Here is a 15,952-nt window from a genome sequence, read left to right as displayed (position 1 = left end):
GGATGTATGGATTGTGATAAGAATTGTATAAGCCCCCAATAAAATTATTTAATTAAAAAAAAGAAAAAATCCTAACCTCTATGCTATTAAAGAGGATGAATTAGAAGCATTTATGTGAATGCATCAGGGTATAATCTACAAAATTAGGTTGAGTCGATCTCTTCTGAGATATAAATGATGTTAAACAAGCAAGCAGAGATCAGAATGACCTCAGTACCACCAAGAAAGAAGAGCCAGGGTCCTCTTGGCTGGGGCTCTTTCACTGTGAACCTAGCCCCCAAGAAGATTCATGCCAAGATAGATGGAGCTTTCCAAGGATCCAGCTATTGAATAGACCTTCCTCTAGAGCTGACAGAGCTAGAAAAACTTCTCCAGGAGTAGGAAACCTAGTAAATTTGAACTTCTAACCTCCTACAACTTGAATCAATTCAAGTTTGTGAAAGCCATCCATTTATGATTTCTGCAATAACAGCACTAGATAATTAATACACCACATCAATAACTTTTTGAAAATTAAGTAGCAATTATTAAAGAAAAAGGAAAAATAAAAAGATTTCTGTTCAATTACTAATAACATTGTAATTAATCATGTAATTCAGTGTAGAAATGTTTTACAAAACAATTTTGTTGTTAGTATTTACAAAGCCTAAGAAGTGCCACTGCATTTAAGCAACTTACAGTTATATTGGTCACATCTTATTCTATGATTAAAACAGATTAAAAATTGCTAAGGATTCTATATGGTCTGGTAGAGGCAGAGATCCATCTCTGTGTGGCACTAACCCTCATGACACCACTGCCTACCTCATTCCGATCTTATCTTCCTCTTCAACCTCCAACCCCTGTATCAGCCAGAGAATGAGAATCCAAAACACACACACACACACACACACACACACACACACACACACACAATTCATTCATCATTAAAACAAGTATGAGATAACTACTATGTGTCAGGTACTATTTGACAAACTAGAAATTAAAAACCAAAAATACAATTGCATAACATATACCTTGACCGCTGGGAAACCCATGTCATCTGTCAAAGTAGAACTATAGTCCATCAGGTTTTCAGGGCGTGATTTTTCAGATAGGCGAGCAGGCCTTTCTTCTGAGGTACCCCTGGGTGATTCCAATCATCCATCTTTTCATTTTGCATATGAGCATGTTAAACCTTTGCATTACCCAAGGACCCAGGCTAGCACAATTATCCCATAGACCTAATATTCTAAAGTCAGGGGAAAGAGAAACAAATAGATGGATGGATACACAAGAAAAATGGCATAACTGGCCATGTTAGAAAGAAGAATAAAGTTAAGGGATATAATAGTGATTGCGTAGTTACTTTAATTTGGGTGATCAAGGAAGACCATCCCTGAAGTTGACATTAAAGCAGCTATTTAAGTAACAAAAGAAAATTCACAAGGAGAAGATCAAGGAGGAACCAGAGCCTAAACAGACAGATATGGTAGCTAATGTAAGTCACAAAAATGCCTGACCATTGAATGAACCCAGACTGGGCTTTATAAGGTCCTGAGTGTGGGTGGGAAGGTCAATGGGGTAGGGTGGGGGATGATGCTGGGCTCAGGTGCAGCACCGTTCTATGAGTTAGGTGGGGCATTTTCACTTATTGTTTAAAAAGGCAAGTATCAGATTTACCTTTTTGAAAAGACCCCTCTGACTGTTGTGTGCAAAATGGCATTTAATGGGGTAAGAATAAAGGAATCCCAGGCCTAAAGGAAATGGTGAGATGGCTCTTAGGCAGGGAGCTGGAGAACAGGGTGTGCTTGTAAAGCTGCTGGAATTGCACCAAGAGGCTCACCAGATACGCAGCCTCTTCATGACTTTGTATTACTCTGCTGAGAAGCTAAGGCTATGGGAAGAGTTAGCGTGTGTTGGTTGCTTACTCTCATTGTATACCTTGTTTGTTGCCTACAGACACTCTGACTTCGCTGATAAATTAAGTCCTCCCATTTTCCTGTGTACAGTGAACCCTCGCCACTTCGCGCTTTGACTTCCGCGGCTTCACTCTATCGCGGTTTTTGCATAACAGCGCATGCTCTGTCATTACTGCCACTGATTGGCTCATACTGTACACGCTTGATGCCATAAATAATATAAAAAATAATAAATGATAATTGTATCGTCCAAAATGTTTTACTGTATTTTCCCTTTTTCGTTTAATAAATTGGGTAATACGAGTGTAATGGTGACTAAAGGGTGTTTTTTCATGTCCTCTATGCTCTAACTACGAAAATATTTGATTTACAAATAAGGAATCCTACTTCGCGGAATTTCATTTATCATGGTAGGGTCTAGAACTGATTAACCGCGATAAACGAGGGTTCACTGTATAGATAGATCTGCGTGCAGATCTGCGTACACAATTGACTGGCCTCTAGATGGAGAGTTCTGAGAACTAATCTCACTACCATCCAGTTGATTCCGACTCATAAGGCCCGTCTAGGACAGAGTAGAACTGCCCTGTGGGCTTCAGAGACCTAAATCTTTGCGAGTGGAAACCTCATCTTTCTGCGTGGAGGGGCTAGGCTAGTATTTTCAAGCTGCCGACCTTGAAGTTAGCAGCCCAATCCTTCAGCAAGTCATTCCTGTACCCTGAGGTGCAATACCCACTACTTCAGAAAAATTCAATATTGTCTGATGGGAGGGTTAATGTACTTGGGATCTGTGTGAACCCTCACTTATCTCTGAGCCCAAAAGAATGACGCAAGGTTAGAAATGCACCCTCCAGAGACCCTCACCTCTTGGGTAAGATACTCCCAACCCAAGGACCCTTACCTCTTGGGCGAGTCTGGGTCAAAGCAGGTCTTGTGCACATTGGCCACCTCGGGATCGCAGCAGTCACCGTCGTCGAAGTCGTTCAGCATGTTGTTGCATTCCACGTGGCAGAGCCCATCCCTGCGGTTCCAGGAGTAGCAGCTGCCCTGCAGACGACAGTCTCCCCCATCATAGCCAGTGAGGGGGTGCTCACACTCCGGGTCACAGTGGTCATTGCCAATCTTGCTGGGCTCACAGTTCACAAGCACAGCCCGGTGGCGCAGGGTGGAGTTGTGGACCCGGTGGACACTCATCTGCCAGCTGATGTTGTAGCGGCTGAAGGCCTGGTTCAGAGCCTCGTGCTGGCGACCGATCTGCTCCTCGCTCACAGTGGGGTTCTGGCCATGGTCATCCAAAATGTTCACCACCTGGTAGCGTATCACCTTCTCTCCCCGCAGAGGCCAGTGCACATTGTATTGGGTGATCAGCTCCACGTTGTCACATGCTGTTTTCCCACAGGGGGGTGGCTGCAGCGGCGACAGAATCTCAGGCGCCTGCTCAAAGCTCTGGAGAGCCTCCCGGCGTGGCTGCTTGTCGTCCCTAAAGGAGGTCCACTGCTCTTCCAGGGGCTCAAAACTAGCCGTCAGGATCAGGGCGCCTAAGTCCTCGGACTCACTGGGATGCTTGTGGCCGTGCTGGAGGTGACTGTGTGTGAGCGCTGTTGACCAGACAGTCAGTGTGCCCAGGTGTCCGCGGAAAGAGTGGCCATCTTCAGAGCTGTCACCCCCCAGGAGCAGCGAGCGGCACGACGCCATGAAGGGGCTGTTCAGAGGACCAGACTGCTCTGAACTACTGGCCACCTGGGTCCCATCCACGTACAGGACCATCCGCTGTCCATTGTAAGTGGCGACCACGTGTGTCCACGTGCCTGCTTGATAAGGGCGGTGGCCTATCACAACAGTGGCTTTCTTCACGCGGTCAGTGCGGAGGGAGAAGAAGAAGCGAGCGTCTCGCCTTCTCTTGTCCTCCCCTGAGCGGATCCCCAGCGCCCAGCCCTTGTCATTGGCCGTGTGGGAGCAGTTATCAAACACACCTGGGAAAGAAGGAAAAATCGAGGGGAGAAATGCCAGATGCAAAGAAGGATAGAGAAAGGGAAAAGAAAATCCGCGTCAATAAACAAGAATGCTGGTTTTCCACGGTATGAGGGGCGGTGCAGGGGTTGGGGTTGGTGGGGGGTGGTGGGTAGCCAATCTAGATATCCCACCTGAGGTGCCTGTATTGGAGGGGGCGCTGAGGGTGTTCTGGCAGCATCTTTCCCTTGAAGGAATGTGATTTGAAATTCTGCTCATTTTAAATGCATTCCCGTGTTTCTGAATGACAGAAATGGTGGCTAGAAAGGGGATGTCCCATGAAAATCACCCTCTTCATTTTTCACAAATATTCCTCAAGCTGTCTCCTTTGAATCAGTGTCTTCTCACTGACCCTGGGCCCTTCCAGTTGCTCAGAAGCCATGAGGGCAATCATAGATTGTACAAAAGCCAGTGATTGGCTACCCTCAGCCTCAAACGTCCTTTTTCTCCACTGAACGTTAAAACGATGATTTGCCTTAGGTAAATGGGTCAGGGTGTCCTTTAGCCAAGACAGTAACATTATGCTTTTTGTTGCATCCGGAGGGCAGAGGCACCACCCACAGAGAACAGTGGCTATTCTCTAGCACCAGCAAATGGCATTGCCTCATGGACCTCACCGGGAAAACCAGTCACATCACGACAGATTGAAGAACGGTTCCTCTAAGGCCAGTCATATCCCCCACGTGACTGGAGCAGAACTTTTGCAGGCAAAGGAAAGCCCCTGAATGCCCACCCTAAATTTGACTTTGAAGTCCTGGTAGTGACTAGATACAATGCAATGGTGGTGTCCCCAGTTTTGCATTTGGGTTTTTATACTAAGGTCTTTGTATTTAAAAATGTGAAGAACCATTGCTTTGCACATTTTTGTAATGGGTATATTTTCAAAACAGCAGATAAATCTAATAAGAACCACCTGAAATTCACTTACTTTGATAAATACTTATTCAAAAACTCACCTCCATGGAGTTCATTCGACTCACGGTGACCCTATGGGACAGTACAACTGCCCTGGTGGGTTTCTGAGACTGCAGCTCTTCACAGGAGGAGAACCTCCCCACCCCTTACTCCTGTAAAGCAGCTGGTGGGGTCTTTTCTTCCTCCCAACTAAGCCCTAGGAGTCCAGGAGGCATAGTGGCTATGTGTTGGGCTGCCAGAAATTCAAACCCACCAACTACCCCATGGGAGAAAGACAGGGCTTTCAACTCCCATAAAGAGTGAACATCTTAGAAACTCATAGGGGCAGTTCTACCCTGTCTTCTAGGGCCTCTGTGTGTCAGTAGAACTCGATGGCAGGGAGTTTGGGCGTAGTAATTATATCAAGCAGTACTTATTAGCCACATACAAGAGCATTACACTAATCTATTTTAGTTGGGAGTTGTAGCACGTATGTAGAAGAATTGCTATATGAATGATTTCCAAAGTAACAATTCCAAAGTAAAGATGTCTAAACAGCATGTGAGAAACCCTACTAAGTATTTAGATTTTTTTTTAAAGCTATCATCAAGTGGACTCCAACTCTTGATGGCCTCTAAGACGAACTCTGCTCCGTGGAGTTGGCAATGGTTGTGATCTTTCCAGAGTCAGTCACTGCACCTTTCTTCTGAAGCACCTCTCAGTGGGTTTGAACCACCAATCTCTCAGTTAGCAGCCAAGTGCTGAGCCATGTACACCAGACAGGTGCTTAGGCAGCTGCACTTCATTTGCTCTATTTCCAACGCAGACTTCATTTCCAAGAAACAAGTAGAGAGATACTGAGACACTGCTCTACACTTCTTTAAGTAAAAACAAATAAACAAACAAATGTCAATTTAGAAAATCAAATTCTCTGAACCAAAGTCATCCATCCTTGGGATCAGAACCACCTTCAGAGCTTTTGCAAATATATGGCTCTAATGGGACCTGTTGAAAATCACTGATAACCCAAACTTACAAAAGAAAAAAACAAAAAAAATCTGCTGCTCAGTGGATGGAAATACAGAGTACAGAAATTGGAAGCCTTAGTGTTTTCCAACCAGAGGAAGAAAATTAGAGAGATCATTATCAATGGTAAGCTAAATCAGACGTAAAAGTGGAAAGTTTGTCTGAAATACTTTTAAACCATTTATTGTAAAATCACATCTCCTCGAGCATCCTAGGTTTGTCTGAGGTCTCTATGCAGGAGTAGTACAAACTGGCTTATAATTCAGTACACTCATGGCATGAGAGGCAGTTAAAAGACAAAGAGGCCTGCTATGAGTAAGTGAACACACAGGATGCAGTTAGGGGATACAGCACATTGTTTGCCTAAGACTGACCATTCATTAAGTCTCTTTAATTAATTGCAATCAAAATGCATGTTTAAAATGACTGGCAGGTAAGTCAACATCCTTTGCCACAACTGAAGACTCCATTTCAAGGGGAGAAAATGTGGCCCCACAACACGGTAGGGATGATAGCAAGTCACAGGGATCAGTGCCAACCTGTTCCACAAGATCACATCAGAGTTTTCAAAAGTTTGAGAACAGAGCCAAGAGATATGTCTACCTTTCTTGTATCTTTTTGGTCAGTCCTGGTAATAAATGATTCCTCCAATGTAGAGAATCATCTAAACCTCTTCTCCCCTCAGGTGAGTCAGTCAGTCCACAGTAACACTGGAATTGAAGCCAGTGCTCAGGCCAACTATGATTGGCCCTAAATTTGACCCTGTGACCTGGAATCCCCAACCTCCTTTCCCCGCTGGTGGTTACAGGACTGTGCTTAGTCACTGTTGAGACGGTCACTCTACTAACCCAAAAAGCGTTTACATTTCAACTCAACGTTGCTTCCCCTGGGAAAATGAATGCCATTTAGAACCTACCAAGTTTGTTCATCGAACATTTTGATTGCTCACTGCATGGCCAGAGGGAGACATTGTTCTCAACTTTAGAAGAAATGGATTGTCTGCATTTTTGATGACTTACATGCCTAATGAGGGAGGACAACCCCAGGAGATGATTTCAGTCTAGCAGGAGATCAGCAATGCATAGGTGAAGAAAAGCACAAGGTAGGGGGCGTCATCTCAACCCCTAACACTCGGGAGCTGAGGGGATTTCCTGAGAAGATAAGGGCCAACTCAACTCAATGAATGCCTAAGGGTTGGCCAGGCCAGAGAATGACAGAAAAGCTTGATACACATCGGGAACGGCATGAACAAAGACTGGGGTGAAGAGCTAAATAGGTCGAAAGAGTGCCCAGCAGTTTGGTATTAACAGAGAGGGTAAGATCAATCTGTGCCAGGCCAAGGTGGGCATTGCCTGACACAGCAAGGGTCTCAGACTATATTCTGCATGGAGGGAAACACCTGGCAGTTTGATAAATACTGGAAAATGACTGATATCCTGAAAGCACCAGAGAAATTGTAGCATGAAACATCCTGGGGTTTTTTCATGCTATTCTGTCAAGGTAGGCTCGATTGCAATTAAAAAGCATTTCTAGAAATCGTCAGAGCCTGGAGACGGACAGCTGTGGCACAAGAAGGATATGGTCGCCACAAGAATACCGGGATCAGTTCACTCGTGCACTTGCTCAGGAGATGTATGTGAAGCCATGCTAACTGCCAATTCCAGTAGTAGTTGTTGGGGATTCCGTAGTGCTCAAATAGCTATTTGACACCTAAGGAGAATTCAGTAGAGTACAGAAGATAAACTTTATAAACATCAACAATGAAAACTGTCCATTCTAGTAACAACTACAATGAAGCTAAAGAAACATATAACAAATGTATATCTTTATTAAAATATAGACATAATATTGCAGAAACTAAACTAAAATCAGTAAATGTCTTGAGTTGCCTTGCCTGGTAGTCATTTCATTCCTTAAACATACTTGCCCATCAAATCAGCCTATAAAACTAGAGCCACTACTCCAGCTACCAGTCAGACTGTCTAGGAAGGGTGCTGTTGTCGTTGTGGGCCCTGCAGTCCATTCTACCACACGGCAATCCTATAGGATTAGAGTAGAGCTGCCCTGAATGCTTGCCTGGGCTGTGATCTTTACAGGTGCAGATGGTCAGGTCCTCTCTTCCATGGAGTGGCTGGTGGGTTCAAATCACTAACTTTTTAGTTAACAGTCAAGTGATTTAACTATTGTGCTGCCAGGGATCCTTCCTGGAAGGTTAGAAAGATCCAGAACCGAAGAGTCACACATTGCCAGATTGCAGTTCCGCCGTTTCCTCTAGAGATATGCGCAGATGCCTCCAGAGGTCCATCAAGTTCCGCATGCTCTGCATTGATCTCAAACACCCCCTTCAGCTGAATCTTCTACACTGGGAAGTGGTGTCATTTTTTGTGATTATTCTTCCCTTCACTGCTGAGTAGGGCATGATCTTTCTCCTCAATGCAGTGCTTGAGCTTTCCCGTGCAACCTCATATGTACTGGTATTTAAGCAAAGCTGTAAAACCATCCTGTGAGTTAGCCAGGAGCCTAACCAGTAGCCTGCTTGACAGTTGACGACACTGTTCTGGTATCAAGCTGAGCACAAAGATTGCTAGAGAACCAAACTGTCATGAGCCTGAGCCAGGACAGTTTTTGACCAGACAGATACTAGGGCAGAGAGCACAATCCTGAGTATCTGTTCCCACTCCTCCACTCACAGCGTGTTGGCTTAAGAAAAGTTGCATCGCCTTGCTGAGCCGAGTTTCCTCATTCACTATGCTTTTAAAATGCAACCTATCTGCCTCAGGTGTTCTCTTCAGTATCCTTCCACCATAAGCTGCGATCACAATAAACTTCGTTGAGATTTAAATAAAATAACACAGGTAAGAAGACCTTAGTACAGAACCTAGCATATAAAGTGCTGAGAAACTTCAATGACAAGGAAGGGAATCATTGGGTCGTGCAAGCAGGGAACACACTTCACTGCTCTCAGAAATGTTGGAGCTTTGAATCCACCTAGAGGAAGAGAGTCTTGGTGATCTGCCCCTGCGACATCAGTCATTGAGGATATGATGGAGTAAGTTTCCATGGACCCCACACATGGAATAGCCATGAGTCAGAGTCAACTTGGCAGCAATTGGATTTTTTAACTGGCAAAAGGATCAGCAATTTGAGGACAGGTAAAAAGGGGAAGAACAAAGGCGATAGTAAACCGCTGGTCTGCTAGTGAATGATTGACAACCAAGTCTCTACAAGAGGTTTGTAGCTTTTGCCAATTTTTGTGAGGCAAGTGCTCCGACAGTGGTCAGTTTCATGTTACCATGATGTCACTACACATGGCGTTGAAGAGCCATGTGCACGGTCAGTGTCATGTGACAGTATGAGCCAGCTATCTCTCTGAAAACACTGGAAAGGAAGGCAGATGCAACCTGCCATGGGTCTGCTTCTCCTCTGAAAGCTAGAAGAGACAGAGCTACTTTGCTGATGACCCACCTATTTAAAAATTTAACAAGAATAAGCATTGTCTCCTTTCTGGGATTCGAGCCTTAAGATATTCACCTGAGCACCATGTAACCACTGTATCCATGAAATAAAACCTGTCTATTCCAAGGGTCGTGGTTATGCTTTGTTGGGGCTGCTAACCACCAGTGCATCAGTTTGAAACCAGCCACTGCACAGGATAAAGATGAGGCTTTCTACTCCCATAAAATCTAGTCTTGGAAACCCATAGGGGCAGTTCTACCTTGTCTCATAGGGTTGCTAAGAGACTGAATTGACTTGATGGTGTGAGGCGTTAGGGGATTGTTTGTTTGGGGACTTTTTATTTGTTTGGGGGGTGTTTGGAGTTTGTTTTGTTTTGGGTTACCTCCGATTTTTGTTACCCTTCAACCATAAGCTGGATCACAGAGTAGCCTGCACAGCTGGACACACAAACTCTCAGGTGGGGCCTCCAATCCTGCTTCCTTGTAGGATTCGGCTTCAAAAGAAAAACAATAAATGCCCACATCTAGGGGACTTCTTTTTCTTCTCTATCTAGCAGAGCAAAAGCTGACAAAAAAAGCCCAATGCAAGCCATGCCAACACAGTATATGTAGAGAAACTCTGACTTCGTGCAACATTTTATAACTTTGGATGTACATGTGATAGAGGCAAACTGTTGTTTACTCATCAAAGACACATTCTTGGGAGGAACAGTGGGACCAGATCATGAATATGATTTATGAAATCACTCAACACCAAATGAACTGTGATAGCCCTTGGGTTAGAAAACTCAGATCAAATGATGTAACTCAAAAGACGGTGGTGGTGCTGAAGCCAAACATTTGGACCATATTGTCTTAAAACTTTAAGAACTATTCTTTCATCTCTTGCTTACAACTGGCTTCCATTATATGTAAATGTTTATAAAAGTCAAACTTCTGCAGCTACCTTGCCTTGTATTTAATCTAAGCTTTGCGATGATGGAAAACGGACATCAAGAGAGTATATCTTGTTCAATAAATCCTTGCTCCCACCCCCAAATTTGTATTTAGAGACCATGTGTATCTTAGTAAAGCAGTATACTCATGTGGGGCATCAGCAAAAATAGTTTGCATCCAATGTTTGTTTTCAGTGAATTGCTGGCATTTGGAATTAATAGAGTCAATTAGCCTTCAGGAGAAGGGACTTCTGTCAAACTGGGGATACAGTCTCCCTGGATTATTATGAAAAAAATTCAAATAAAGCAGCAAGCCTCACTTCTACAGAGTTATAAACAACTTCTTAAAGGGGGAATTGTTTATGTGCCCCCCCCCCTCCGCCCCCATGGAGGGGCAATCCTGCTTCTTACAATTTCTTGGGGGTTTGCTCTGTACTCAGGAGACTGGCTGCTTATTTCAAGAAGAAATAAAGAACCTTGAACTACCCGTTATTAAATCTCTACTATGTCCAGACACTGAACATATGGCATCCCTATTAAGACCTGCCACAAATGTATGAGCTAACTTGTATTATCCTCCCTTTATACACGAGAAAACTGAGGGGCAGAGAAGTTAAGCAACTCATCCATGGTCTCAAATATCTCATGTGCCAGAGAGAGAAATTAAAACCAGTTCCATTCAACTGAAAAACTCATGCTGTTTCCACTATAAACGCACAAACAAACACACATCTTGATAGGTTGCTGTTTGGGGAAAAGACGAGCAATACAGGCTGGAAAGTGCAGTGTTATCACCTGTTGGCAAACCACAACTTGAGGGCACCTGGGATCTGCCACTCAAAAAGAATAAAATAAAAATAGAACGGAGGATAGCCACACCTGGAAATAGTGTGCAAAACGAAAAAACTGGCTAGTACCAATGCTAAGGTTTCCTGTTGGCCAGTCCCTAAATTGACAAGTATTGACTTGCTAAGTATTGAATTAAATTTAATCATAGGATTTTCTGTGACCCTCGTACACTTACTCCATCACCAAAGTCTTGGTGATTCTGAGCCTGAAAAGGGCTTTTTGTCAGAAAACACCATTGATAATGAAGGTCGGGAGAGGTGAGATCGAAGCTAATGGGATAAATATGCAACGGACAGCTTGCTTCCAAGCCCGTGGCCTACATCTTTCTCTTCATTTCTCCACGAGGTTCGTAACTAGCAGAGTCCAGACCTGACTCTGAAGAGAATATATTTCATTCAACAGGGACCAGCTGGTCCAGGTAGTAGCTGCCCCCACCTCTCTCTGTTCCAATGGAACTGCTCTACTTGTTCACATCCCTGTCCACCGAAGGTCGCCCTTCTCTCTTACCAGAACCCTCTACCAGTTGGTTTTGACAGAATGGAATCCCCTGCTGTCACCAGGTAGAGGGGTTGATGTTCACTACTACTCTTTGCATTCTTGTAATCAGCATTCTCCTTGCAATTATAGATGTGTAATAAGGAAGAAACTATCATTAGTCCCAGGATCATTGAAGGTCCACAACAAGGCGGGGGTGAGGGGTGGGGTGGAGTGGTGAATGGAATCTCCTAAAGATTATCCAGAATCCAACTACCCTTGACATTTACAGTTTAGAGTGGTAACAAGAGGGATCAAGTAGACTCTTAAACCCTTTCTTCCACAAAGTGGATGAGTATATGTGCTCCAGGAGAGGTGTGCAAACTTATTGCTGTGTTCAAATAAATGGAAACTCCAAAAATACCCCTTTTGGAAAATTTGTGGGAACTCCTATCTGAGAAAGATATGCACACCAATACTACGTTCTATAGGAGAGTGTAGTAGTGACATAATTTCATGTCAACTTGATATCTAAAAGTGTAGCAGTGAAGTTTAGCCTGTCAATCATGTCACGGCCTCCTTGTGGGTGGGGCCTTCTCATAAAGAGGGCCCTGGGAACCTCCCCACTCTCTCTGTCTTCACCCTCCAAGTCACTCTGGGACTTACAGAGCCCTGTGATGCAGCCACTGCCATGGATCCATTTGACTTTGTACCCACCAGCCTGCAATCTTGTTGCATTCTGCATCATTACATGTGACCACGTGAGTCTGAAGAGGGATTTATGGACTAGTTTCAGACTCATGGACTTTATCTGGACTGGGCTGGAATGTTTTCCTGATATACAATTATGTCTTGATGTAAAACTCTTTCTTATACATATGAATGTCACTGGATTTGTTTCTCTAGTTGACTTGGCCTAACACAGTGAATAAGTCAAAGTATTGCTACTATAGTTTCAGCTCATATGCATACAGGTTTATTACAAATAAGATGTATTCAAACTTGTTTCTGCAGTCAGTAGATGGATACAGACAAGTTATTTCAGAAATCCACTTGCTTTATCTCATTAGGGAGCCTTAAAAACTTCCAATCAAAAAAACAAAAAAAGAAAAGTAAAAGAAAACTAGTCAAAACAGAGAATTTGAGGAGATCTGTTGAATCAGTTAAATTCAAGCCATAACAGTCAGCTCAGAAAGAGTTATGGGATTCCAGAAGGTTCATCTTGGTAAATGGGCTCAAAGGACACAGGACTATCAGACGGGCTTATTATAAAGAAGTTCCATGAAAACTACATTGGTGAGAAAAAGGCTAAGTAAGTGTGCCTTTATGGTAAATGTCCCATCATGACAATACACCTGCTCATTATTCAATGGTAATAAGGACTGCCTTATGAGAATCTCACTGGGAAACCTTACCCCATCCACCATTTATCCCTGATCTTGCCTCTTTGGATTTATTTTTTTATTCCCAAACTCAAAGAACATTAAAGGGGAGCACAATTTGCGTCCCTTGTGGATACCAAAGTCACTGCTTAGATGTAGCATAAGTCAAAGAAGACCACTTCTTCCAGGAAGACTACGGAGCTGGCAATCTCACTCCACTGTGTACAGACCTGGGATATGCCAGGAACAATAACTTCATGTTTTGATATTTCTGTTTAATGAAAGTTTCTATGGCTTTGCAGCAGTTCTCTCTGGCCTAACTTCATACTTCCCTAAGTAAAATCCTCCTCTCAGTAACTATGTCATTTCTAAGTGGAGTCTCGAACCACACAAACAATACCATATTGCTCTCTTTGTCTGAAATGCCTCCCTTCAAATTTGCTTATGTTTTTCCTTGTCCGTGAGGTAGTCTTTGGCCACCTTCATCAACATGGTCTCTCTTTCCTGTGGCTTGTTGTGTTACTGTGTATTGTTGTTGTCATTTAACCAAGCAATTTGAAAGCTTATCTTCCACAACTGGGAATTTGCCTCAAAACCAAGGAAAAGGGATTGTTCATTTTTAGTTCCTTACTTGCACTTGTGTGTTCTTGATTTCAGACTGAGTCAAGAGAGGCTTGGCCGATAGGAAGAGCATTGTCTACCAGTCTTCAGGAGGACCACAAGCAAGATCAGTCAGTATTCTTCTTGCAAGTGCAGGTGCTTTGACTTTCCGTGTGATGTTTGCTGAGTGTTTCACCAATCAACACATAACAAGCTCTTTCTTTTTGGATCCTGTACAGTTGGACCACAGCACATGTGGAATCACTTACTGAGAGCTTTTCATGACCACTCTCAAGGAAACATCTCTCTGTGGCAAACTCTCACAGAGGAGATCATTTAAGAGCAGGTCAAGGTGGCAGGTGAGGAGGATATGCTCCAAGAGCAAATGTTGCTCGGCTCAGGCATGACCTCAGAAGCCCACTTCCAGGAATTGCTCCAGAACAGAGTTCTCCTTGAACTTTTACAGAGATTCAGGTCGGGACTAAGTGTCCTGATCCTCCAAGAAGCCCCATCCCTTTCCAGGAAGGGGAAGTTCTAGTTAACAAAACAGAAGAGTCACACCGTGTCATCAGTTATGATAAGTTAAAATATATATATGCTATGTCAGGTTGCTTTTTAGGAAGAATATGAGCAGAACATAGGGCCAGGGTAGGTCATGGACATAAATTAGCCTGATGCAAGGCGAGCTCCTTTCTCAGGTTGCTATTTTGGCTGTGATTTCCCAGTACATGTACCTGCTGCTGTCTACAGAACTACGTACTTGACATCCCGAGCCTTCAGAGAGAGTACATGGAGCCACACAGGACTGAAGAGGTGAAGGAGTTTGATCATTCACCAAATGCCATGCAAGTCTGGAAACAAACTGGACTTTGTCAGTGCGAGGAGTGGGAGAAAGTGTAAAAAGGAGCCCAGGAAGGGGTATTTCCAATATTCTAGATGATTTTCTTGCAAGACAGAATCAGACTCAGCTTTTATCTATGAGTCAAACCTTTTACAAATTACAGCACAGAATGGAGAAAAACCTCCTGGGAACAGTTTCTTTCTTTCTTTTTTAATCATTTTATTGGAAGCTCTTACAGATACTATAATAATCCTTAATTCAATTAGATCAAGCCTAATTGCACAATTGCTGCCACCATCAGTTTCAAAACATTTTCTTTCTTCTTGAACTCTTAGATATCAGCTCCTGTTTATCTCCTCCCACCACTAACCTAACCCCAGGAACCTTTATTATTATAATGTATATCATTGTTTTATTTTTTACCATATCTTACACCATCCAATGTATCCGTTCATCTACAATTCCAGTATCTGTTCCCCCTGAGAGGGGTTATACAGTCATCATTGCTATCAATTCTGCCTTCTCCCCCTTCCCGCCTTTCACTTCCCATACCTTCAGGGAATCATTACTACCATTGCTGTTTCTGAAGAGTTTATCTAGCTTGGATTTCATGCACCAAACAATCTTAATTATACAAATGAACATACACAGATCTGACAAGACTAATGAGGTAAAACTAAGACCATCATGAGGGAGGAAACATTAAAGAACTAGAGTATAGTTATGTTTTTCATCAGTGCTATACTGCACACTGGATACACCATCCCTTCTGTGAGGGACTGCCCAATTAACTTAAAGGTAGCTTTTGGGTCTCCACTTTGTTTACCCTCTTTCACATCAATGTGATCGCTTGTTTTAGAACTTCTGACACCTATTCCCATCAGCAGCTCATGATCCTACAGGTTGGGAACAGTTTCACTAACACCTTTCCAGCCATTTTTTCAACCTCTCCTTACAGTTCACTTTGCATTTTAGCCAAGTTCCCTTCAAGTGCAAAGATGATAGCAACCTGGCGGGGGAGTTTCTCTAGCTTTCCATCGGCCACCCACACCCACCTCTAGGCCACCCACACCCACGTTGAGAACCTCTGAAGCAAATCTGCAGAGAGAGAAAACAAAGGGAGGTTTGGCTTTGTAACTGCCTAAGAGCACAAAGTGCCCTGGAATGGTGAGCCAGGAGATAAGAAGCCAAAGGTGTGTACAACCTCAGAAGAGGTGGGCCACACAGACTCACAGACTGGACAAGCACACACACACATGCACACCCTAGACACTTTTAGCTAGTGGTGTTGTTGTTGCTATGGAGGTGCCACTATGTTGATCTGTGACTCACAGAATAGAACTGCCTTCGCGCGGCTTTCTAGGCTGTAATCTCTAGAAGAGCACACCATCAGCCCGTTCTCACTCAGAGTCACTGGGTGGATTTGAAGGGAAGTCTAACTCCTCATCATTGCACCATCAGGATTCCCACGATAATATGGGACGTAAATGGCGGCTACGGAACAAAAGAAGCACGGGGGTGGGGGGTGGGCTGGAAAGGCATGAGTGAAACAACTCAGAACAGAAGAAAGGAGAATTTTAAATGT

General features: G+C 43.6%; 1 protein-coding gene across 1 annotated transcript in view; it reads right to left on the bottom strand.

Annotated features, from left to right (window-relative positions):
- The window catches only part of PAPPA2 (pappalysin 2), a 350,680-nt gene that overhangs the window by 314,357 nt on the left and 20,371 nt on the right, over positions 1-15,952 (bottom strand). The window contains exon 2 of the mRNA XM_004706814.2: positions 2,803-3,874. Within this exon, the coding sequence (XP_004706871.1) occupies positions 2,803-3,874 (1,072 nt within the window). The remainder of the gene's footprint in view (positions 1-2,802; positions 3,875-15,952) is intronic.

The sequence above is a fragment of the Echinops telfairi genome, unplaced genomic scaffold (genome assembly GCF_000313985.2).
Source record: "Echinops telfairi isolate 266 unplaced genomic scaffold, ASM31398v2 ScPeMD7_7424;HRSCAF=8462, whole genome shotgun sequence".
Lineage (NCBI taxonomy): Eukaryota > Metazoa > Chordata > Mammalia > Afrosoricida > Tenrecidae > Echinops > Echinops telfairi.
Note: the sequence above shows the minus strand (reverse complement) of the source record. Positions and strands in the feature narration are given on the sequence as shown.